Source organism: Hemibagrus wyckioides, linkage group LG26 (assembly GCF_019097595.1).
Source record: "Hemibagrus wyckioides isolate EC202008001 linkage group LG26, SWU_Hwy_1.0, whole genome shotgun sequence".
In the NCBI taxonomy this organism is placed as follows: Eukaryota; Metazoa; Chordata; class Actinopteri; order Siluriformes; family Bagridae; genus Hemibagrus; species Hemibagrus wyckioides.
In genome coordinates this window covers 15,164,912-15,188,233 of record NC_080735.1, presented here as the reverse complement: position 1 = coordinate 15,188,233, position 23,322 = coordinate 15,164,912, and the positions used below count along the sequence as shown (strand labels likewise).

The 23,322-nt window shown below is 35.9% G+C and overlaps 1 protein-coding gene and 1 pseudogene across 5 annotated transcripts; both read left to right on the top strand.

Moving 5' to 3' along the window:
- Nucleotides 1-53: 53 nt before the first annotated feature.
- LOC131346698 (verrucotoxin subunit beta-like) lies at nucleotides 54-12,457 on the top strand (annotated as a pseudogene).
- On the top strand, nucleotides 11,182-21,489 carry LOC131347201 (cytolytic toxin-alpha-like). 5 transcript variants are annotated; one of them, XR_009203714.1, is made up of 9 exons: nucleotides 11,182-11,262; nucleotides 12,716-12,811; nucleotides 14,525-16,284; nucleotides 16,555-16,611; nucleotides 16,903-16,932; nucleotides 17,063-17,151; nucleotides 17,287-17,463; nucleotides 17,546-17,659; nucleotides 19,363-19,387. XR_009203714.1 is itself a non-coding variant. In XM_058381156.1 (9 exons), exons 2-9 carry the CDS (start codon nucleotides 12,721-12,723, stop codon nucleotides 19,411-19,413), a joined length of 1,071 nt encoding a protein of 356 aa, XP_058237139.1. In that variant the 5' UTR covers nucleotides 11,182-11,262; nucleotides 12,716-12,720; the 3' UTR covers nucleotides 19,414-21,489. The 5 variants fall into 5 exon arrangements, 4 of the variants coding, with proteins under 4 accessions (XP_058237139.1, XP_058237137.1, XP_058237140.1 ...); XM_058381156.1 differs by having other exon boundaries at nucleotides 15,842-16,284; nucleotides 17,268-17,463; nucleotides 19,363-21,489; XM_058381154.1 differs by having other exon boundaries at nucleotides 17,268-17,463; nucleotides 19,363-21,489.
- Nucleotides 21,490-23,322: the final 1,833 nt, after the last annotated feature.

Genomic DNA, 23,322 nt, shown 5'->3' with positions numbered 1-23,322 from the left:
TTGTCAAATCTTCTCATCTCATTTGTCAGTCTTTTTTTTCTCTTTTAAAAGTCATGCATTTCAGATGTATAGAAATATCTGCCCTGGGAAGACCTCTGTATCCTGGCATATTGTATGATTGCCAGAGCGACTCCTTTATTTCAGGTGCAGTTTACATAATTCTTATTTTTTTACCTATTTGCAGTCTAAAGTAATGGCCAGTAATAATACCTCAGAAGTGTTTGAAAAAATCAAACCTTATGACATGAATTTCATACCCATATAGTCACTGCTATATGGTGGCTGAAACAGGCAAATCATTATTTGAGTTTATTATTTCAAAGTATAAAATTTCATTATAAAATAATATTAAAGTCAATAATAAAACATGCTCTATCCATACTGTGTGTAATATGAAATATCAGAAGTTTCTTGACCCACCTCATAAATGATTAAAAATGTCTAATGACTTGAATTCTTATTGTCACTTCTATATGGGGGCTGAAATAAACAAATGATATGATGAATTATTAAATTAATTTAGAAATAAAAGGATAAAATTACATGAATTGGAAAACGTATAGACATATAAATCTGCTTTAGGATTCCATTTCCATGGTGGTGTTAATTTGCCAGCTGGGGCTTAGTACATTGTAAGAAAGTATAAACCTGGCAGTGTGATGTTATAGCAAAAGCGAAGGAGACTATTGATTATAAAGTTTTATTGCTCTAAAAATTTATATTTTCTTTCCGCAGCCTATATTTTTCAAATATATCATCATAAATATTTAATAAATTATTAATATTTTTAAATTGGCTGGCATTTCTTATCACTGTCCGGTTTCAGATGTTACTTTATGGGATAATAATGCATTGTGTGATGACCTTGATGTGCATCAGAAGCCTAAAATACATCTGAAATTTGCTGCCTCTGACAGTCTCAGTGATAAGGCAAACCTCCTAAATATAAATGCTTCCCTTAAAGCCAGTTTCTTAAGTGGATTGGTTGAGGTTGGAGGATCAGCCAAGTACCTGCTAGACATCAAATCCTCAGCACATCAGTGCAGAGTTACTATGCAATACAACCAGACAATAAAATTTGTGCAGCTCACTATGAAGGAGCTTGGTAATATCACCTATCCACATTTGACCAGAAAACAGCCACTCATGTAGTTACATCTGTACTGTATGGAGCTCATGGTATTTGGTTATAAAAGTGCATAAAATAGGAGCAAACAGGAAATTGAAGGAAACCTTCATGCAATGGACAAAAAGATCCCTAAACTTTCCCTAGATGGGGAAGCATCCTTTAAGATGACTGAAGAGGAAAGAAAAATGGTTTAGAATATTAGTGTCACATTTTATGGTGACTTTGAACTTGAAAAAAACCCCACAACATACAAGGAAGCCCTGGAGGTGTACAAGAAGGTGCCTGCTCTGATGAAGCAACAAGATAAAGGTGTTCCTCTAACCGTGTGGCTGTATCCTCTCAATCTTTAAATTATAATGCTATACAGTTGGTGAGAGATATTAATTTGAGCCTGGTGTGTGAAACAGAAAGTTTGCTGGAGGAGCTGGGTGAAGTGGAGAGAATATGCAATAATTTGATCAAAAGACCAGTAATGGATAAGTTCCTTGACCTAGAAGACAGGTTCCTAAAGTTTCAGGCATTACACAAGAATTATAAAAGTTTGTTCCAAAATGCACTGTGCAGAGTGATGCCAGCTATTCGTGGTGGGGGACAAGAGGACAAGGCACTGGAGGACATCCTGAACATCCTTTACACATCACCCTTCAATGCAAGCAACATGAACAAATGGTTAGTGGACATTTCATCTGAATTAAATTTACTAAGCTCATATACCAGTGGGCTGATGGAACTCACAGTTGTGAAATCATCAGAGTCACTCAGTTCCATCTGTTTTCATCCTGATGTTGATGCAGTGGTATGTTTGTCATTTACATCTCTAAATTATGAAGACTCTTACCTAGCAGATTTACAAGGTTGTGAGAAATACGAAGGATTTACAGTGTCGGGGCAGACAAGTGAGAAAGATGTCTCTTTCCATGCAGCATCTCCTTGATTCACTATTCCTGACATTTCAGAGGGCATGAGGCAGAATCGTTCTCTCTTTACAACGTTTTCTAAGATCAATAGAAATGAAAAGACAATCAAATGCATTATTGCCTCCATATCTGACACCAGCAATCCAGGAATCTTCATCCGGCTTTATCAGAATGGCCTTCTGACAGATCCTTAGTTCCAGCCTGTATCCAAACCTCCCAAACCTGAGGTGGAGACCAGTGATTCAGGATTCAAGATTCAAGAAGCTTTATTGTCATTTCAACCACATATAGCTGATACAGTACATAATGAAATGAAACACCTTTTTTCCAGGACCTGGTGCTACATAAACATACAACATATAGTTTAAACATAAAAAAGCAACATAGAGCTAGGACAGAAGTTTGTTCAAACCACATAAAGTGCAAAGTGTGCAACTAGGTGTAAACAGAGCAATGACACAAGACAGTGCAAAAACAATAAGTACAAAAGACAACAAAAACACAGGATACTTAGTGCCGAAAAAAGAAAAAAGAACATGTGCAATGAAATGTAAGTGAAATGAAATAAAATGAAATGATGAAACTGTAGAAAAAGCCATCTGACTAATAACATATATGATTGTCACATATATATAGCGGCCTGACAACATGTATTGTGCAAAAATACAGTAGCAGCGGTTGAGGTAGTGCAAATAGAAATAAACATAAATATAAAAATATATAAAAAATATATAAATATAAATATAGCACAATACACAGTGATTGGAAAGTCACCCTGAAGCTTTCAAAATCCCAAATTGGAGAGACAGTTCACTTCAGAGTTGAGTACAGGATGATACCATCAACTGATTCAGCAAATGATGTTGAGGAATGGACAATCATAGACACGTCAAATACACAGAACACTGTGTACACAGTCACTCTGTCCCCCTTACCCCTGAAGGGAAGCTGATTGTCACAGTGGACCAATGGGTCAGTTAAGATTATATAATTTTATATAATTCCTGTTCATGCATATATATGAGTTATATTCTTAATAGTTAAATGTAACTTTAAAAAAAAAAAAATCTAGAATTTGATAAAATGACATTTTTCTAGTTACTCTTTTTTTTAGTCTTATTTTTTATTTGTGAAATCAGAATTAAATTCTAAAATGGAAATTCATTTTAGTTCCTTGTAATACATTGAAGTTCAGACATTCTACTACACACACAGTATATGGATATACACAAACAAAAAAAAATGAAATGAATTAAATGAATTATTAATAGTGGTGTTAATTATTAATAGTTGTTTATTACTGTGCATAATCTCTTTTCCACAGAACTTTTCCATGCCTTCCCTCATTAATGAACTCAGGACTAAAATAATGACCACTTTTGGCATGTCACGATGGTCTCTGTCTACTAACATGTCAGAGGTTATAAATGTTTTCAACTATCCTGTGAGTAGCAATTATTCAAACAACCCTAAATCACATTAAACACGTAGAATTAAACAAATCTATTAATTATTCATAAAAATTGCACTACGTTGCCAAACCTGGTGGATTTAAAGACTTTTTAAAGATTGTTCTTTTTCCTTGTAAAAAAAAAAAAATAAACAAGTGATTTAGCTAGATGGCTTGCTTGGTACTAGTCTTAAAATGAAGAATTAAATATTGTGTATGATAAGGTCCAGTTCAGTTAACTTGTGTGTGTTTTGTTTCTATAAAATATTTTATCTCCTATCCATGCTTGCAATATGCTTACACTCTCCACAAACCATTCCTTACATATGCAAAATCCCTGAAGGGCTGAGAGAAGGAATGACTTTGTACTTCCAAGGGGCTGTCTTGGCAAACGGTCAGTCATATGTATTCATATTATTCATCACATGGCATACAAAATGATACAGATTTACATTGGATTTTGTAAACAATGAGAGTGACATCACTTTCCACTTTAGGCCTTGACTCAATAAAAGTACTTGCTGTAACAGTCGTGTGAATATGAAGTGACAGCACGAAGAAAAAACACAGTATAGAATTTCCAAAGGATCAGCATTTGACTTGTTTGTTGTGATCAAAACAGAGGGCTATGAGGTATACTGGTCCACTGGTCCCTCGTCCAGTGTAAATGCTCCCTGGCCCATGCAAGACGATGACACCTGTGCCTGGTGGTGTGGTCAGGTACCCTTGCAGGTCGTCTAGCACACAGACCACGTTGATGTAAACGGTTTCAAATGGTCTGACATGACACTCGGGTGCCTCTCACCTCCTTTAAATGTGCCTGGAGTTGAGTGGCATTCATCATCCGGTTCCACAGGGCACTGTTCACAATGAAGCGGTCATCAATGTGGGATGTGGCCAAAGGACGTCCACTTCTATGCCTTTCTGTGACTCTCTGTATCTCTGTCGCAACTGTTGATGACACTCTGTGAAACTCTAAGCTCAGTGACCACTTCCCTCTGAGAACATCCTGTTTGAATCCTCACAGTGGCGAGGTACTGTTGATCAATTGTTAGGTGTCGTCTTGGTCTCATGATGTCAAAATGTGAACAGCATGATGAAGAGGACTGTTTAAATACCAATTCTAATTGAATCTATTGGTTGATTCATGGATCAAACACCAGTTGTGAATTTTGCCGTTAAGCACCTTGTTAGAGAACAGCAAGTTATGCAAAAAGTACTGAAATACTGAACAGTTGGACATGTGCATTCAAAAGTGTAGAGAAGGTCAAATTAAGTTCACCTGTAAATGTTATAGTGCATTTTAGGTGCATCCTGAAATTTCACCCGAAACTTTTTGTGAGTAGTGTATATATAATCACACACTTCAATTAATAGATTCTTAACCCCTGTCAGCTTCACATATACATGAACTACACGATAAAAATTGTAATAAAAAAAACTTACTATATTCAAATTGAACTCAATGCACTTTCTTACCACAGGTCACTTTCAAAAGAAATTATTAATAATAACAAACTCAACAATTTTTCAATAAATGGCCATAAACTATAATGAAATAAATTAAATAAAAGTGCAATTAGAAGTGCTCAGGCTAACTGTTGTAGGCTTGTACAAAGCTGGGGTTCATAGAAGCTAAGACAAATGGTCACTCTACCCACGAGGGCCACGAAAGGAAAGTACTACTTTTAGCCGATTTTACACCATACATGTGCCAGATCCAGAGAAGAGTCAGTGGAGAAGAGAGGCGGAGCCTTGAAGCCTTTCGGAATACACACCGTCAAAACCAGTACCTGCCAGTCGAGCCAGCTATCCACAAGTCCAGTAGCAATGTTCTTACAATGCTGCAATAAACGACAACTCAAAACGGCGATGTCAAAGTCTTTCTGACGTGTTTTTCCACCCTGGACGGAAGCACTATAATCAGTGTTCGGATTGAACACCTAACTCTAACTCTGCTCCCAATTCCTTCTTATTCTTCCTGCCTGTGCACCCCCATGACCTATGACCTGGCAAATGACTAATATCTTAATAAAACATATAAAAAGAATCTGTATTTTATTTGTATCACATTCTCCTGCATATTTAAAGCATTTTAACACAAATCATTTTACAACATATTAAGTCATTTTAAATGAGTTATCAATCACATAAAGAAGTCACATGACCTCATTACATCAGTCCTTGTTGGCTAATGAATTTTATCCTTTACACCATTTCTTAATGAACCAACTATTCACATTCAGTCAACTAAACTATGGGTCCATACCTGCATTTAAAATGAATATTAATACGTTTATCTGGGTTATACAGGTTTCTGCAGTTTTTTAGTTTAGATAACCCCATGATTACAGATTCATCATTATAACATTAATTATGCTTAACCACAACAGAACAAATCATATTTATCCCTTCCAAGGGATTGTAAATGGTATAATAAATGTATTTTCATTTTAAGACAAAATGCATTAGATTAGTTTAAAATTCTCCCTAGAATCTGGCAAAGACAATTAAATGTTAAAACATTTTATTTCAGCTTTGCAATCAATTTGCAGACTAATCTTGACATTGGTCTTCACAGGTGCAGGAATTGGGAGAATGAAGAGGAGGCACCAGGAGGCCCCTTTGTCCAAGAAGAAGCTTTTGATATCATCATGGATAGTAAACCAGAATGCTATGAGGTGTGATATTATAGAGAAAAGAAATAAGGATTTAAAGAATTTGTATTACATAAGCTTACACTTTATTTGTTCAGGGGATGGTGAATAGCCTGGAATACTGCACGTCCAAACACCGTATACCAGTGGACACAGTGACTACACTTCACATTGATGGATACCTCTGCCATTACTGAAATAGGTCATTTTTACCATTTATCATATTTACCATTCAGTACTTTTTTTTTAAAACTGTGGTTGTGTCGTTGACAACAAGCCTTGAATTTACTATTGTACTTCTGGCATATGGCAGATGCTCTTATCCAGAGTGACATACAAAAGTGATTTAAGTCTCTATCAATGAATACATTAACACTGGTCCAATAGGTTACAGACTTAGGATACCATTAGCCTAAAATTGAATTGTGTGGGGTTTTTTTTGTTTGTTTGTTTGTTTTTTCTTTATCTTAACTATGTTTTTACATATTTAACCATGATACTGCCAAGGATTTACAACCATGCTCTATGATAAATATAATAAATGAAGTTTAAGGCAAACTCAATACATAGAACTAAACAAACAACCCCAAATAGTGTGGACTTGATAGTAAAGGCTCAGTGACATCACGGATTACCCAAGAAGGATATTTTTAGCTAATTCCTGCCCTTAAGCTTGAAATTTTTACATCTTTGGAAACCCGTCGGTAGTACTACTGTAAATGCAGCCCTTATAAAATCAAATTCACAATTTACAAGGATTTGCATCTTCTCCAAAATCACTGACAATTTCTTTTGTTATAATCTGTAAATAAGAAGTATTTAAGAATTACAACAGTTTATGCACATCATTTGTCTTTTTTATTAATCAGTCATCAGAATTTATTAATCAGAGTTTTTTTTTTCCTTCTGAGCAGTCTTATGAGATTTGTCTTGTTTATTATTGTTTGAAATGTCTGTGTCCTGGGGAATCAGTTTTAAACAAATGACAAGCAAGGATGCAGATTCACTTCAACAGAAATCTTGCTATGCAGATTCAGAAGAACAAAGTTAAAATTCAGCACAGTCAATATTTCAGTATTTAGTTAACTAATGCTAATCTTATGCTGCTTTACATAAAAAAAACCCTATGAAAACATAAAAAAAACCTATGAAAAAGAAAATTTACTTGGTGATATCAAATATCTACAATGAAAAGTTGACCTATTGCGTTATGTCGTTGCTGTATAACACCAGTAACGTTAATATAGACTACTGCTCAAGAGTTACTAATTACATTAGCTTACCTTGCTAACTAAAATATAGCAATGCACGACATACTTAAGATAAATACAGATTTATGCATTATGATCACAGGACATGCTTCTAAATGTTTTCACAAATATGATGCAGAATCCTAAGACAAAATTGTATGTCATTGAGGCAGAACAGGTGTCTGAAAATCAAAATTCTTCTGTTCTACAGCTTGAAAAAAATCCTGCGGGTAAGACCATAGGTGTGCGGTTGGCAGGATGGGGTCAGAGCTTTCTTCCATCATAAGCTACAGTTTCAGGCTGTGACACTACAGTTGTAATGCTCTACCAAACCGTTTGCACTTGCTGCATTTAATGAAACCAAATAATGCATAAATAATGCATGTGCTGTACAGTGGTTTGCTTGCTGTGTTGCAATTGGACAACAGATTTTTTTCTTTTTTTCTTTTTTCAATTCAAGCAAGAGAGATGTGGGATAGTGTAATGGAGTAGAAAATAAGATACGTTACTTTAAAATGTAGTGAAAGTGAAAAAAATTACTGTAGTACTTATACTGTAGTGAAGTACAGATAATGGAAAAAGATACTTAAGTACAGTAACGAATTACATTTATTTCGTTACTGTCCACCACTGCAAATAATTACCTTAACTGTATACGCTGACAGTCAATATGTATTCTTCATCTGTCACTGTTTTGCATGAAATAGGGATAACTGTGGTATAGTCACATCAACTGGTAACCGATTCATACAAAGATCTTATCTTAGAAGTCTTAGAAGCAGAACACCAGAAGAGTTTAGCTATCTGTAAATGTATTGCACACACACATAAGACAGACTCAGTTTGAAAGGAAAACTTCATATGACACTGCAAAGCAAGCAGCTTCACTTCCCCTTTCAGACACACATAAACATGACAGAGACATGTCTTTTGCTGATCTAATACATTCTGAGCAACACATCCCCTTACAAGAAAAAAAAGGGAAATACCTAAAGGATTGTTAATGGTATGGACCTTCAAACAAACCATGCTTGCCCAAAACACTATTCCGATATGTTGGCAACCTGAGCTTTGGTCTGGACAAATCAAGGTATGGTACATTTGGCAGAACAGGAATGACACCTCTTTGTATGATATGTGTAAAACAGAATGCTAGAGGCGCATCGCTTAAATCTTCTCTTTCTATTCCAGAGCCAGGTGGCCCTTTTGAGCACTTGGTGAACTATTTCATTAAAACTAACACAATGTGAAGGGAAAAAAGTGTTGTCTTGTGATCATGGATGCATGGTCTTGGTGGAAATAAGTCTTTCCAGTAGGAAAAGCAGATGCAAAGACTGTAGTCAAAATCAACTTAAAATTAACATATTCCTTGATGGAGAATACCTCAAGTCAAGTCAAAGTCAAGTCAAAGAAGCTTTATTGTCACTTCAACCATATATAGCTGATGCAGTACACTGAAGTGAAACAACATTCCTCCTAGACCAGAGGTGCTACACATACAAGACAAAGTACAGTGACGCAGACAAACATAGAGCTAAACATAGAGAAAAAAACTAAACTATACTTAAGGTGCAATACATAAACTAGGCATACAACAGAAGCGAACAGGATGACAAGACAAGACAGTGCAGACAAACAACATATAGACTGTCTTTTGTGCAGATAGCAGTGTATACAGTGAGTGCAAATAAGAAATTGACATTTTGTGCAAACAGTAAATCACAGTAAATCTCCATGCAATACAGACACCACTGCGTTGTTGACTTTTTTAGCTGGTCAGGGTCACAAAGTGTCCAAAAATTACAACTAGAGAATCAAGAAGTGAAATTTGTTGGTTCATTTTCTAGGTAATTTGACACACCCACAGGACCCTAAAAGGGCATCAAAGTGTCAAAAAGTATAGAAACAGGAATTGAAATTTTGTGGAATCCTTTTAGAGGAAATTCAACACTGTCACTGCTTGATGCTATGTCTCTGTGCGGAAGCTGTGTCTAAAGCTCTGTGTGAGAACACACCAATGATTTAGCCTAAGGAGGCCATGTGCCTACTCTGTCCCTTATCATGGATCTCCCCAGCAGTTTTCAGATAACAACACTGTCCTCCTCGCCACCTACAGTGTTTTAAGGGTCAGTTGTGTCCACTGTGGCTCCCAGTCATTTTTTATCTCTGCCCCCTGGGATGGCCCCTGCCCTCACGCTGATTCAGGGCTCTTGGCTCAGGGGAGCCTCTGTCAAACCATCTGGCAGAGTAGAACTTTTGTCGGATGTGTCTCAATGGTTTCTGGATTTCATAGAGAAAGGCTACAGAATCCAATTTGCCTCCCATCCTCCCTCTTTTCAAAGCCTGTTGACCACTATCATGGGCACAGGGAAAGCCTTGTTTCTCCAGCCAGAACTGCAGTAGCTCCTGGACAGGGGCCTTAGAATATTTTCCCCTAAAATAGAGAGACTCTGGGTTTTACAGTCTGTACTTTCTAGTACACAAAAAGGACGGGAGGCTGCATCTAATTTTATATATGCATGTTCCAAACCATACAGTAGAATCTTATAGGTTCAAGATGCTGACACTCACACTTATTATGTTTCAAATCAGATCTGATGATTGGTTTGTGACAATAGATTTAAAGGATGTGTATTTTGGTATAAGCATCTGGGCAGACCACAGGAGATTTCTCAGGTTCACTTTCAGGGGCAAAGCGAACCAGTATCTCCTTCTTCCTTTTGGCCTAGCTTTGTCTCCACTCACTTTTACTTTCACATATGTAAGCATACATTGTGTTATACCTCATATTCTACTGTACCATACTGTACATTTTACAGTAAACTGTTGAAATAAATTACAGTGGTAAAAGTACTGCCAGCTGTAATCACCAGTATTTTACTGTGAATCTAACATTTTGCATTGTACTGTAATACATTTTACAGCAATAAGCTGTTGCAATAAATGACAGTACTTCAACTGTAAAAAAAAAAAAAAATACAGGAAATTTTAACAGCATATTTAAAAAGTATAGTTTGACAAAATCATTTTTATTTCAGACTAAGTGAAGAGTAATGGATTTCTTTTCCTCTACCTTCAATTTACAAAATATGGTCAGTGAGGTTTAAGGTGAAGGAAATTATGTTAAAGAATTGTACAGGTATTGTTCTAGTAATGCGTTAAAAAAAAAAAAAAAAAAGACATGCCACCAAAATGCTCTTTTGTAATCTTGAATCAAACCCACACAATTATTCTATAATTGTAAATATTCTGATCTGAAGACGTTTGGAAGCAGGTATCTATGGTATTTTTTGATACATTCTACAAAATAATTAGAATAGATGAATCTGATTCTCTTCTTGGAATCATAATAATAGTAATACTGGCTCTGATATAACTGATAATGTGCTAAAGTTAATAATACTTCTTAGGAAGTATCATTACATTAATTCAGCCATCGTTTAGATATTTCTGTAAAAATCTTAAAATATTTTATGACTCACTGAAAACAATTGCTAGAAAAAAGTGTATAAAAACATCTCTTATATTTAAGTTATTATACTTAAGTTATTTTAAAATTACCCGTATGTTAAAAGCATGTAAATTGTCCAATATTAAAGAATGTTTGAATAAACACTTTATATGCAGAAATATTAAGATCTGTTACATGTATCCCCCATGTCTGTTTTAGGTTTGTACTGTAAGTTAAATTTACAAAATAAAAAAGAAAGAAAAAAAAAAAAGAAAAAGAGGCAGCTCTGTTACCGTTAAGTATAAAAGCCACTCCCGTACAGTACGTGTGGCTTCACCGCGCTTTCACAAAGAGACTCTGCCTTAAACGCAGTAAGAAGACAGAGAGGGAGAGGTACTGCTGTGAAACGTAAGTTTTGGTGCAATAAATGGTTAGTTTTTCTGTCGAAAATAGCTATTATTTAACAAAAAATATAGCCTGTGTCAGCCAATTTTAGTGAAATTTGAAATATTTTATAGGAAGACAGAGTGACAGAGGATGCTGAATTGGGCAAGAGACTTAATTATGAACTCTCTTAATAATTAAACCAGTTCCTTGTATACCAATAAAATCACATATCAGTATGACAGTTTTACAGTGAAAACAAAATGCTGCAAATGAATTTATTATTACGATTTAAAGGCATAAAATCCTGTTCTATGACTCCAATCTAATACCAGTCTTAAATATGAACTAAAATTAAAATTCTGTTAAAATTGAAACTGTATCTATACATGACAAGCAAGCTGAACATGTCTATGAACATTCCATTTAAACTGAACAGACTTAATATACAATATTAATTTAAGTTTCTCTTTCACAGGTTGAAAATTGAATAGCAAAGCTAGATCTACCTCAAGAGTCAATGTACTAAAAGATTTGTTTAATACTATAATAATTTATCTTTAGGCTGTGTGTATAGTCACTTTCATTAGAAGTTTGATTTCTTCTGTATTCACATCATTTTGCTGAGATATTTTCAGAACACAATGTGAATGTTTCTATATTTTCTGATTGACCTTTATACAGGCTACATTGGGCACTAGTTGCAACATGTACTGCATTCTTGACTTATATCTTAGCTTTGTTGACTCCTGCCTTCCTTAGTGGGGGTTCTGAAATGGCGCTGCTCTTTCAGCACCTGGGTGGAACAATTTTATGCTGATAAAAATAATTTTAACACTGCCATGTTGTCATTTTAACTGTACGATTATTCATTTTTGTATTACAGCATATCATTTGATATGTTATATGATAATGAAATATGATACTTATTTTAAAATTAAGAGTTGTTTGGTTAAGTATTTTATTATAATATTTCTATTATTTTAAAAATATTACTGTAAATGTTACACTGCTGTTATAATGTAAATTTTAGACTCCTTTTTTGCTGCTGATCTCTGAGAGCTACCAACCAAATTTCACTACAATGACAATAAAGTCTCTTTATCTCTTTATCTTTATCTTTATCATAATTCCATTGTGCAGCTTCTCTGCAGCTTCCCTCAAAATGCTGGGAAAGGATGGCCTCAGTCTCAAAGGCATCCACTTCCAGGGTAAATGACTGGGTTGGGTCAGGGTGCCTAAGGACCCGGGATAATTTGAAAGCTTTCTTGAGCTTGTATATGGCTTGCTCAGCTGTCAATCTTTAGTTAAAAGTGAATGAAATAACAAATTGTCACATGTAAATGCATAATACAATAGATTTTTCAATTATTTTCCCCTCAATTATTATGTAACTAGAGATGATCATCATCGTCTTGATCATCATTTACAGTTTTATGCATTTTCTTTTCTCAGTTTTTGGCCTTTTCTCTTGCAGCAGTCATGGATTCCACATGTTTGAAAATAGCTGCCCTGGGAAGACCCCTGTATCCTGGCATGTTGTATGATTGCCGGAGCGACTCCTTTATTCCAGGTGCAGTTTACATAATCATCATTTAGTTACCTATTTGCAGTCTAAAGCTGGTGGTCAGTAATAATACCTCAGAAGTGTTTGAAAAATTCAAACCTTATATTCTGAATTTTATTAGCATGTATTCACTGCCATACAGGACATAAAAGTTAAAAATTATTAAATAAAAAAAAGCATAACATTGAATGCTGCAGTGTTTTTTTCAGACCTCAAATAATGCAAAGAAAGATCATATTCATTTTTAAACAACACAATACTAATGTTTTAGCTTAAGAAAAATTCAAAAATCAATATTTGGAATAAATAATATTTGGAGTAAATGTGATTTTCAGTCACAGCTTTCATGCGACTTTTCATGCTCTCCACCAATCTTTCACATTGCTGTTGGGTAACTTTATGCCATTCCTGGCACAACAATTTATACAGACCTTACTCCTGTCCTCTCCGGTCTAATCATCATGGTCTTTTGCAAACCTCAGCCTGGCTCTTCTTTGCTTCTCATTGATGAAGGTTTTCTAGCTTTGAATGACTTAAGCCCTGCTACGGTGGCCAAGAAGTGCAAAACAAAATAACAAATCAGAAACATAATGTCACTAGGCAGCCTGGGCCTGAACACCAGAGGGAGCCATCGCCCGAATATTAACCATCTCTGCCCACTTCCGGTACAGAGGTGTATTTAAGCAGCACGCCACCTTCACTCAGTTGCGAAGCATTGTTTCCGTTTAGCGTTACTTGCCAAGCCTTGATTCAGTTCCTGTTTAGCTACTTCGTGTATGACCTTGCCTGTTTATTCTCTTTGCTACGAGTTTCGGCTTTGCGTTTTTTAACTAGTTTGCTGAGTGTTAGTTTTCTGGTACTTGACCCTTGCTTACGTTTCCTTGTCTACGATTACCTGTCTTCTGTTCTTCAATAAATCTGCTGATGGATTCTAATACACCGGCGCCTGATGAGTCCTTACACACAATAACAAATCAGGTAATAAAAATACCAAATCCAAAAACACAACAACAAATCCAAAAACACAATAACAAATTTGTAAACAAAATAACAAATCCAAAAACAAAGGGGCAATACAGACAAACCAGAAAAGGTAGGTAAAGTTTGCGATTGGAACTTTTACCGTTGACTGGAAGAAACATCTGTCACTCAAGATATACAGGAAGTCCAGCACACTGCATCAGTAGAAAGTGGATTGGTGTGTGTATGAACTCAACTCTGCTCTTATAGCATTCCTTACATCCTTTAATCTGGAATAGTTTTGTCTTTAAAGCATACATTTTGTCTTTGAAACATACCCTAATCTTTATGACATGACATATCAGTATATCCAAAATCACAGCATATGGATGTCCTTCCTCAAAGTAGCATTAAATTAATTTAATTTAATATAAATATAAATATATATGTTTGTTATTTTCTTAGATTTAAAGGTATAAAGTGAAGGCAGAAATCCACACGTGCAAGAAATAAAATTAAATACACAATTTTCTACTTCTTGTATATCCTGAGTGACAGATTTCTCGTCCAGTCAGTGGCAATTATTTGCAAACTATACCTTTCTTTTTAGATTCTTATGAATTTTTTGGTTTTGTTTTTTTGTTTTGCACTTCTCGGCCACCGCAGGGATAGTTATGACAACAGAAGTGGTTTTTATACTCTTCCTCATTAAATAAGACTTGGATTTCATTTGTGTCATTTCTCACTTTCCTGTTTCAGGTGTAGCATTATGGGATAAGAATGCATTGTATGATAATCTCGATGTTCATAAGGAGCCTAAAACACATCTGAAATTTGCTGCCTCTGACAGTCTCAGTGAAAAGGCAAACCTCCTAGATATAAATGCTTCCCTTAAAGTCAGTTTCCTAAGTGGATTGGTGGAGGTTGACGGATCAGCCAAGTACCTGCAGGATACCAAATCCTCAGAACATCAGTCCAGAGTTACCATGCAGTACAGCCAGACAACAAAATTTGAACAGCTCACTATGAATGAGCTTGGCAATATCACCTATCCACAAGTATTTAAGCAGAAAACAGCCACGCATGTAGTTACAGCTGTACAGTATGGAGCACACATTTTCATGGTGTTTGATTATACAAGTGCAGAAAATAAGAGCAAACAGGAAATTGAAGGAAACCTTCATGCAGTGGTCAAAAAGATCCCTACATTTTCCATAGATGGGGAAGCATATGCAAAGATGACAGAAGATGAACAAAAAATGGCTGAAAATATTAATGTAATATTTTATGGTGACATTGAACTTGAAGCAAACCCAACTTCATACAAAGAAGCTGTAGAAATATACAAGAAGGTACCTGCTCTGATGAAACAACAAGATAATGGTGTGCCTCTGACTGTGTGGCTGTATCCTCTCAATCTTTTGGATGATAAGGCTGCAAAGATTGTGAGAGAAATAGGTTCAAGCCAGGTGAATGAAACAGAAACCTTGCTGGAGGACCTAGGTGAAACAGAGAGAATATGCAATGATTTATTCAAAAGACAAACAACAGATGATTTTCCTGACCTAAAAGACAGGTTGCTAAAGTTTCAGGAATTTCACAGAAATTATAAATTTTCGTTCCAGAAGGCATTGTGCCGAGTGCTGCCAGCTATTCGCTGTAAGAAAGATGAAACTGAGGAGAAAGCACTGGGGGACATCCTGAACATCCATTACACGTCACCCTTCAGTGCAAGCAACACAAAAAAATGGTTAGATGACATTACATCTGAAATAAATATACTGAGCTCCTATACTAGAGAGTTGAAGCACCTCACAGTTGTGAAATCATCAGGATCACTCAATTCCATCTGCCTTGATCCTGATGTTGATGTGGTGGTATGTTTGTCATTTACATCTCTAAATTATGAAGACTCTTACCTAACAGCTCTAGAAAACTTTAAGAAATCTGAAGTATTTACAATGTTGAGGCAAACAAAGAGAAGTTTAATTCAACAAGCAGCACAGCCTTGGTTCACTTCTCCTGATATTTCTGCAAGGATGAGGCAGAATCTTTCTCTCTTTACGACTTTTTCAGAGGCCAATAAAAATGAGAAGAAAATCAAATTCATCATTGCCTCAATATCTGACCCCAGCAATCCAGGAATCTCCATCCGACTTTATCAGATTGGCAGTCTAACAGATCCTAAGTTCCAGCCTGTATCCAAACCTCCCAAACCTGTGGTGGAGACCAGTGATGGGAAAGTCACCCTGAAGCTTTCAAAATCCCCAACTGGAGAGACAGTACACTTCAGAGTTGAATACAAGATAAAACCTTCAACTGATTCATCAACTAATGTTGAGGAATGGACAGTCATAGACACTTCAGATACACAGAACACCTTCACACTGACTGGACTAAAGCCAACAGCACAACACTGGGTCCGATACAGAGCTGTTAGTAATGTGGGAGTGAGTGAAGCCAGCGACTCTGTCCCCTTCACCATCAGTGGGAAGCTCATTGTGACAGTGGACCCATGGGTAGTGTTAAGATTATATATTATTATATATAGTTATAATATAATAGCTGAATGTAATATAATTTTTTTATTTTTTTATTTTTAGTTTAGTTTTTCATTCCTTGTATAACAATGTGGTTTATATGTTCTACTACAAATATTTGTCTTATTTCTACAAAAGTAAAAAACAAAAACAAATAACTAAATATAAACTAAATGGTAATTAGTTGTGAGCTATATGTAGACATGTATTTTCATTTATTTATGTTGTATATAATTTCTTTTCCCACAGAACTACTCTGTACCCATCCTCATTAATGAACTAAGGACTAAAATAAAGAACAGTCCTGTAAGTAATAACAGTTCAAAAAGAATCTCTAAATCACATTACACACTTTTACACAACAAAATTAATTTTATATTCAGTAACACCTTTACATTCACATTTACAGGTAACATTTAGATTTAACATAAAAAGAAATGTGCAAAGATGTCTTGCAAGTTTTTTCATTGTTATTACAGTTTTCCTTCTGTAAGTCAATGTCAGCTTCACAGCACTCTGGTTTGTCATAAATGAGGAGTAAATAGGATTTATAAATATTCTTCTTAATATGTTCTTTCATTTTTTACTGACATCCAGTCTGATGGGCCAAATCCAGTCTGCAACCCTGTGAGTAATATCTTCATGTCATCTTCAGAATGAATAAACAAAAGATTGCAGGTTTATGCAGTTTTTTGATAAAATATCCACATGATTAGAGACTTATCATTATTACAATAATTATGCTTAACCACAACAGAACAAACCATATTTGGGATCGATCCCTGGAGGCTTGAGACCTGGTATGGCTTTGTTCTTCAAAGGGGATGTTCCAAAAGATTTTAATCGGTATGTAAAATGTATTTTCATTTCATGACATTTTGAATAAAAGGCAATATTCAATAGATTAGTTAAAAATTTTACATTAAAATCTGGTTAAGTTAAAAGTTGAAAATTTCTTTCAGCTTTGCAATAAATTTGCAGACCGGGTCAGAATACCTTCATGACATTGCTTTCCACTTCAACCCCCGTGTGGACTATGTGGCCCTTAACAGCTGCAGGAATGGGGCATGGGAGCAGGAAGAGGGGGCACCAGGAGTTAAATTTATCGGTGGAGGAACTTTTGATGTCATCATGGTTATTAAGCCAGAATGCTATGAGGTATGATATTATGTAGAAAATAAATGAGAGGGTAAAAACTTTCAGCATTTGGAATCAATAAGCTTACACTTTATTTGTGCAGGTGATTAAGGATGGCGTGGAATTCTGCACATTTAAGCACCGTAGACCGTTGAACAATGTGACTGCAATTTCCATTTATGGACAGGTCCTCATGAACACCATTGTCATCACTGAAGTAGGTCATTTTTTACAATTATATAATATATATATATATATATATATATATATATATATATATATATATAATATTCCAGACCCTGGTGCTACATTAAAGAACACAGAGCAACATGATCAGACTGTCCAGAAAGACAATACAATACACTTAAAGACATATGAATTAAATTGTTTTAAATGTGTGTTAGAAGGAAGAGAGACTCTGATGATCTTCTCAGCTGTGCTCACTATCTTCTGCAAGGTCTTGCAATCTAATACATGCAATTCCCAAACTAGACAGTGATGTACCTGCTAAGGACGCTTTCGATAGTCCCTCTGTAAAATGGATGGGGGTTGGGACATGGGCTTTCCCCAGCCTTCGTAGGAAGTAGAGATGCTGCTGAGCTTTCAGGGTGATGAGTGACCAGGTAAGGTTCTCCACCAGATGAACACAGACGAATTCGGTGCTTCTGATGATCTTCATCCGTCAATGTTTGTTAGAGAACACATGCTCTGTTCTCTCCTGAAGCCAACAGCCATAACTTTTGTTTGTCAATGTTCAAAGACTGGTTGCTGGCTCTATACCAGGCTGTTAGCTGTTGCAGCTCCTCTCTGTATGCTGTTCTTGCTAATGAGACTCACTTTGGCATCTGCAGACTTAATGATGTCGCCCGAGATGTGTATATGCTGCACAGTCATGAGTAAACTGCAATGGGGGCCTGAGGGACCCAAGTACTCTGTGTGTTGGTGTTCAAGTTGGGGTTCCAGACTGACTGAGTTGTCCTGTAGTTAGGTGAAGTTGTCCAGTAGTTAGTGATCGCTTGTATACCCTTCCACATGTGCCTGGTGTCGCCATCTGTCTTTGAAGTGCCTGTGGATTCTCTGAACATGTGTTTACTTTGCCTCTCTGATGGCTAAGGACAGTTTGGCTCTTGCTGTTCTTAGGGACACCTTGTCATCTGCTCTGAAGACAGATTTTTTTGGTCTTCAGCAGCACATGCACCTTTGTAGTCATCCACAGCTTCTGACTTGTGCATGTAGTGATGATCTTGAAGATACAAGATCCAGCACATTCACTCCTCTCATTGGAAACTCCACATGCTGACAGAATTTAGATTTGCATGGTTGAAATCTCTGGCAATAATAAATAGTCCATCAGGGTGAGCATTCTGCAGCTCACTAATACAGAAAGTCCATCAGGGGTTGAGCATTCCGCAGCTTGCTAATACACAAAGTGCCTCCTTAGTTAACAAAGTGTCTCCTTAGCATAGGCGATTGGGGGAATGTGCACTTACTATAAAAACAGTTGTGAATTTACATGGTAAATAGAAGGGTCTGCATTTAACAGTCACAATCTTCTCCAGCAGTGAGCAGTAATTAGAAACAATACTAAAAGTTTTTTAGTATTTAGTATTTAGTTTTTTAGTAAAGTTTTTCCCTAAAAGGAGTTTAAGGGAAACTCAATAGATAGAACTAAAAAAAGAGGTTCAACCCCAGAAAAGTGTGACCTCAATAGGCTTGGTAACGTCAGTAATTAACCAAGACAATGATATCAATGTTTAGCTACATTCTTCTCTTAAATGTAACATTTCCTGGGAATCTGTAAATGCAACCCTTATAAAATCAAGTCACAATTTACAAAATATATCATTTAAATAGGTTTTAGATTTGCATTATAACAAATAGAAATGTTAAGAGATGCTTTCTTTTTCTTTTTTTTAATAGGTGGATGATGTTAATCTGAATGTCAGCATCACCAGTCCTGCCAACTTTTGAGGATTCAAATCTTCTCCAATATCAATGACATTTATTTTATTATATTCTGCTCAGTTATATCAGAATTACATCAGTCTATGGACATGATTTGTTTTTTATTAATCAGTATTTTTTTTAGTACTAAGCATTCTTATGAGGATTTTTGTTTTATTATTGTTAGAAATGCATACTATATATTCTTTACCACAGCTCTATTGTACCTTAACACCAACATGTTCTAGCCTATCAAGTAGAATAGTGTGGTCAATGGTGACAAAAGCTGTACTTAAAATTGACTAACACCAGTGAGACACAACCCTGATCAGAAGCCAGTAACAGGTCATTGACCACTTTAACCAGTGCTGTCTCTGTGCTATGATGAGGTCTAAATCCTGACTGATACATTTCATGAATTTTCTTCCTATGTAAGTATGAACATAACTGCTGTGCTACTGCCTTTTCTAGGATCTTGGAGATAAAGGGCAGGTTTGATATTGGTCTGTAGTTAGCCAGCTAACAGGGGTCGAGGTCCGTTTTTTTTAATCAGGGCTTTGATAACTGCTAGCTTAAAAGATTTACAAACATAGCCAATGCTAGGGAAGAATATATAATCTTTAGCTACTGGTAATATCTGTTTAAAGAAAGACGTGGGTAAAGAATCTAGAATGCAGGTTGGAAGTTTTGAAGAGGAAATTAATGAAATTAGATCAGGCTCTTGAAGGGAAGTAAAGCATTCTAAGCTCTGATCAGAAGTAATTTAATTATCTAAAGGATTATCTATCAAATAATTTGGTTTTAAATTAATAGTCTGAATTTTTTTTGCCTGATATAAATTTTTTCATTGAAAAAATTAATGAAGTAATTGCTGCTGCATATAGATGGTGTGTGCTTTTCCACTGTGGTTTTACTCCTAGTTAGTTTTGCTACAGTACTAAATAAAAATTTAGGATTGTTTTTGTTATTTTTGATTAGGGCAGAGAAATATGCTGATCTAGCAGTCAGAAGAAAATTTTTGTAGCTCAGAAGGCTTTCCTTCCACGCTAACCGAAATACTGCCAATTTAGTTTGACGCCATTTATGTTCTAGTTTCCTAGCTGATTGCTTTAAAGCTCATGTGTCGTCATTGTACCAGGTTGCTAGTTTCTTCCCTTTAATTATTTTCCTTTTAAGTGGAGTTACAGTGTCTAGGGTGTTGCAAAACACTCCAGGTAATAAGTCACCTGTTCTGTGGGATCAGATGGCGAACCAATCATGCATGATAATTCTAGGAGACTATTGGTAAATCTCTCTGCAGTAGCAGATATAAATGTACGCTTAATATGGTAATGTGGCAAATTGTGCATCTTGTGTCCAAGATGCATTTTAAATGAAACAAGATTAAACATGAACAAGATGAAACATACTGTAGCTTCCGACTATCTCAGATCACTATCTTGTTTCATTTAAAACACAGGTCATGTTTCTGAAGGAATGGTTCCTAGAAATGTCTTCTGTACAAACTAATGTTTCTCATGGCTAGACGTTGATTTTTGTGCGAGTGTGAGTATGTATGTATGTGTGTGTGTGTGTGTGTGTGTGCATGAGCTGTGTGTGTGTTTGTGTGTGTGCATGTGCATGAGCACACATGTACTACAGACATGCATTCAAATAGATACAGAATGGCAAACTAGTTATTGTCAGACTTGGCTGCATTCAGTATTCTTATTCAATATCTGCCTTATTTATGTGTTTGTTTGTTTATTACTTTATTTTCTGGAGCAAAAAAAAATGCATCATGTGTAATATAAAAAACTACATTCATGGCTTCTCCCTTAAATGTATCATAATATATTATATAAAATGAAAAGAGCGAGAGAGCAAATGAGCAGAAAGGTGATAACAGGAGCACAATTCACACATATTCACACCTAAAAGCAATTTAGAGTGATCAGTTCATCGACCAGGATGTTTTTTGGAGGTAAGGGAAATCAGAGAATTAAGAGGCACCCATTTGTACACAGAGAGAACAAAATTCCGAAAGACAGAAACCTGAACTTACAACCAAACCATAGACTCTGGAACTGTCAGGTGGAATTACATTATTACACATTACAAACATTATTATTGAAATAAAAACAGAAATTGTTAACTGTTTAAAGTAAATAATAGAAAAGGTGATTTCGGTGTGACTTAAATCCAAAAGAGAAACGATCAATAGAGTTGTGTGTGAAAGTCGTTGACGTATCTCAAAGACTATGTACTGATTCAGTTCCCATTTTACTGAGAGTCATATGGCCTAAAGGATTTGAAGTGTGACCTTCATGTGAAAGGCAGAGTTGTTTCACACTGTGTCCAAAAGCCACTGCTGATTTTAAGCAAACTCTTCACATCACATTAAAATAATGGTCACAATAGAGGTATAAATTAATCCCTACCCACATTATGTTTCAATGATATGAATTTAAAAAAAAAAAAAACAGTCACAAGACTGAGACAGAGGGAGGGAGTTCACGCAGGAGTTAATACCAACATGCTGTGAAACAGAATGATTAGTTTATTTCAGTTGTATAGACATGCCATCATTATGGTTTAGACATAATCCAAGGTTCAAAACTATACGGTATGAAAAAGTTATGAAAAAAATAGAGGTAACACAAAAACAGAGGTAAATAACCCACTCCGAAAGAAAATGGCAGCCACACCCCTACAGCCAATGAACAAGTGAACAATAAATACAGTGAACAATATATACAGAGTGCACACACACACACACACAACCAAAAGCTCAGAGTCGGGAAAACCTGCACAAGTCAAAACCAGAAACTCAAAACAATAATCACCAACACAACCACTCTACTAGAACTAAAAGCACACCACTACAAGCACCCTCCACATTGCTTCCCTTCTTCTTCCTTAAATAAGAGCACCAGTGGTGATATTATCGAGGTGGAGGTGGAACCAGGGCAGGTAAGGGCGGGCTGGAAACATTTGAGGGTTAAGGGCCTTGACAACTGAGCTACTGCTTCCCTAGTCAGTAAAACACCCCTTTCAAAATGCACCACTTGGCTAATGTGTAGCTCTGGTGTGCAAAAGCAAAATGTGCATTTAGAAAAGCATGACATGGTTTAAGGAACAGGGACAAAGTCCAAACAAGAAATATGAATAAAAACAGGTCATGTTTCTGAAGGAATGATCCCTAGAAATATCTAACAAGCTAATATTTCTCGTGGCTACAGTTTTCTTAGTTATTTCAAGCTATCCCTGCCTGTGATTTCTGTGTGTGTATGTGTGTGTGTGTGTGTGTGTGTGTGTGAGAGAGAGAGAGAGAGAGAGAGAGCGAGAGAGAGAGCGAGAGAGAGCACGTGTATTTCAGGCATACACTCAAGTAGGTGCAGAATAACAAATCAGACATTGTCATTTACTGTAGGGAGACTTGACTGCATTCATTTGTATTTATTATGCACTTTATTCTATTCAGGGTGGCATATTTTTTAACCATATTCATTGAACAAAATAAAATTATTTCTTAAGTCAAGAAGTCAATTTCTTAAGTGTGCTCCCTCTGTTCCATGCGAAGTTTCCTTGTGTCACGTACCAAGCCTTGCTACATTCCTGAATAGATTACGTGTATGATACTTGCCTGCTCTGCTATTTGACTACGAGTTTCGATTTTGTGTTTTGGTTTCGGTTTACAGTGTGTTTACCTTTTCGCTATTCCATATCGATACCGACTTTTGCCTGAAGATTTTGTGAATAAAGATCTGCAAATGGATTCTACTACACAAGCCTCACGTGCTTTCTTACAAATATATTGTATAAAATGACTAAATAGAGAAAAATGAACTGAAAGTTGATCTTAGAGGCACAATTCACATAAGTTCAAAACCAAAGGCAATTTAGAGTGATCAATTAATCTACCAGTATGTTTTTTGAAAGTATGGGAAGTGTCAT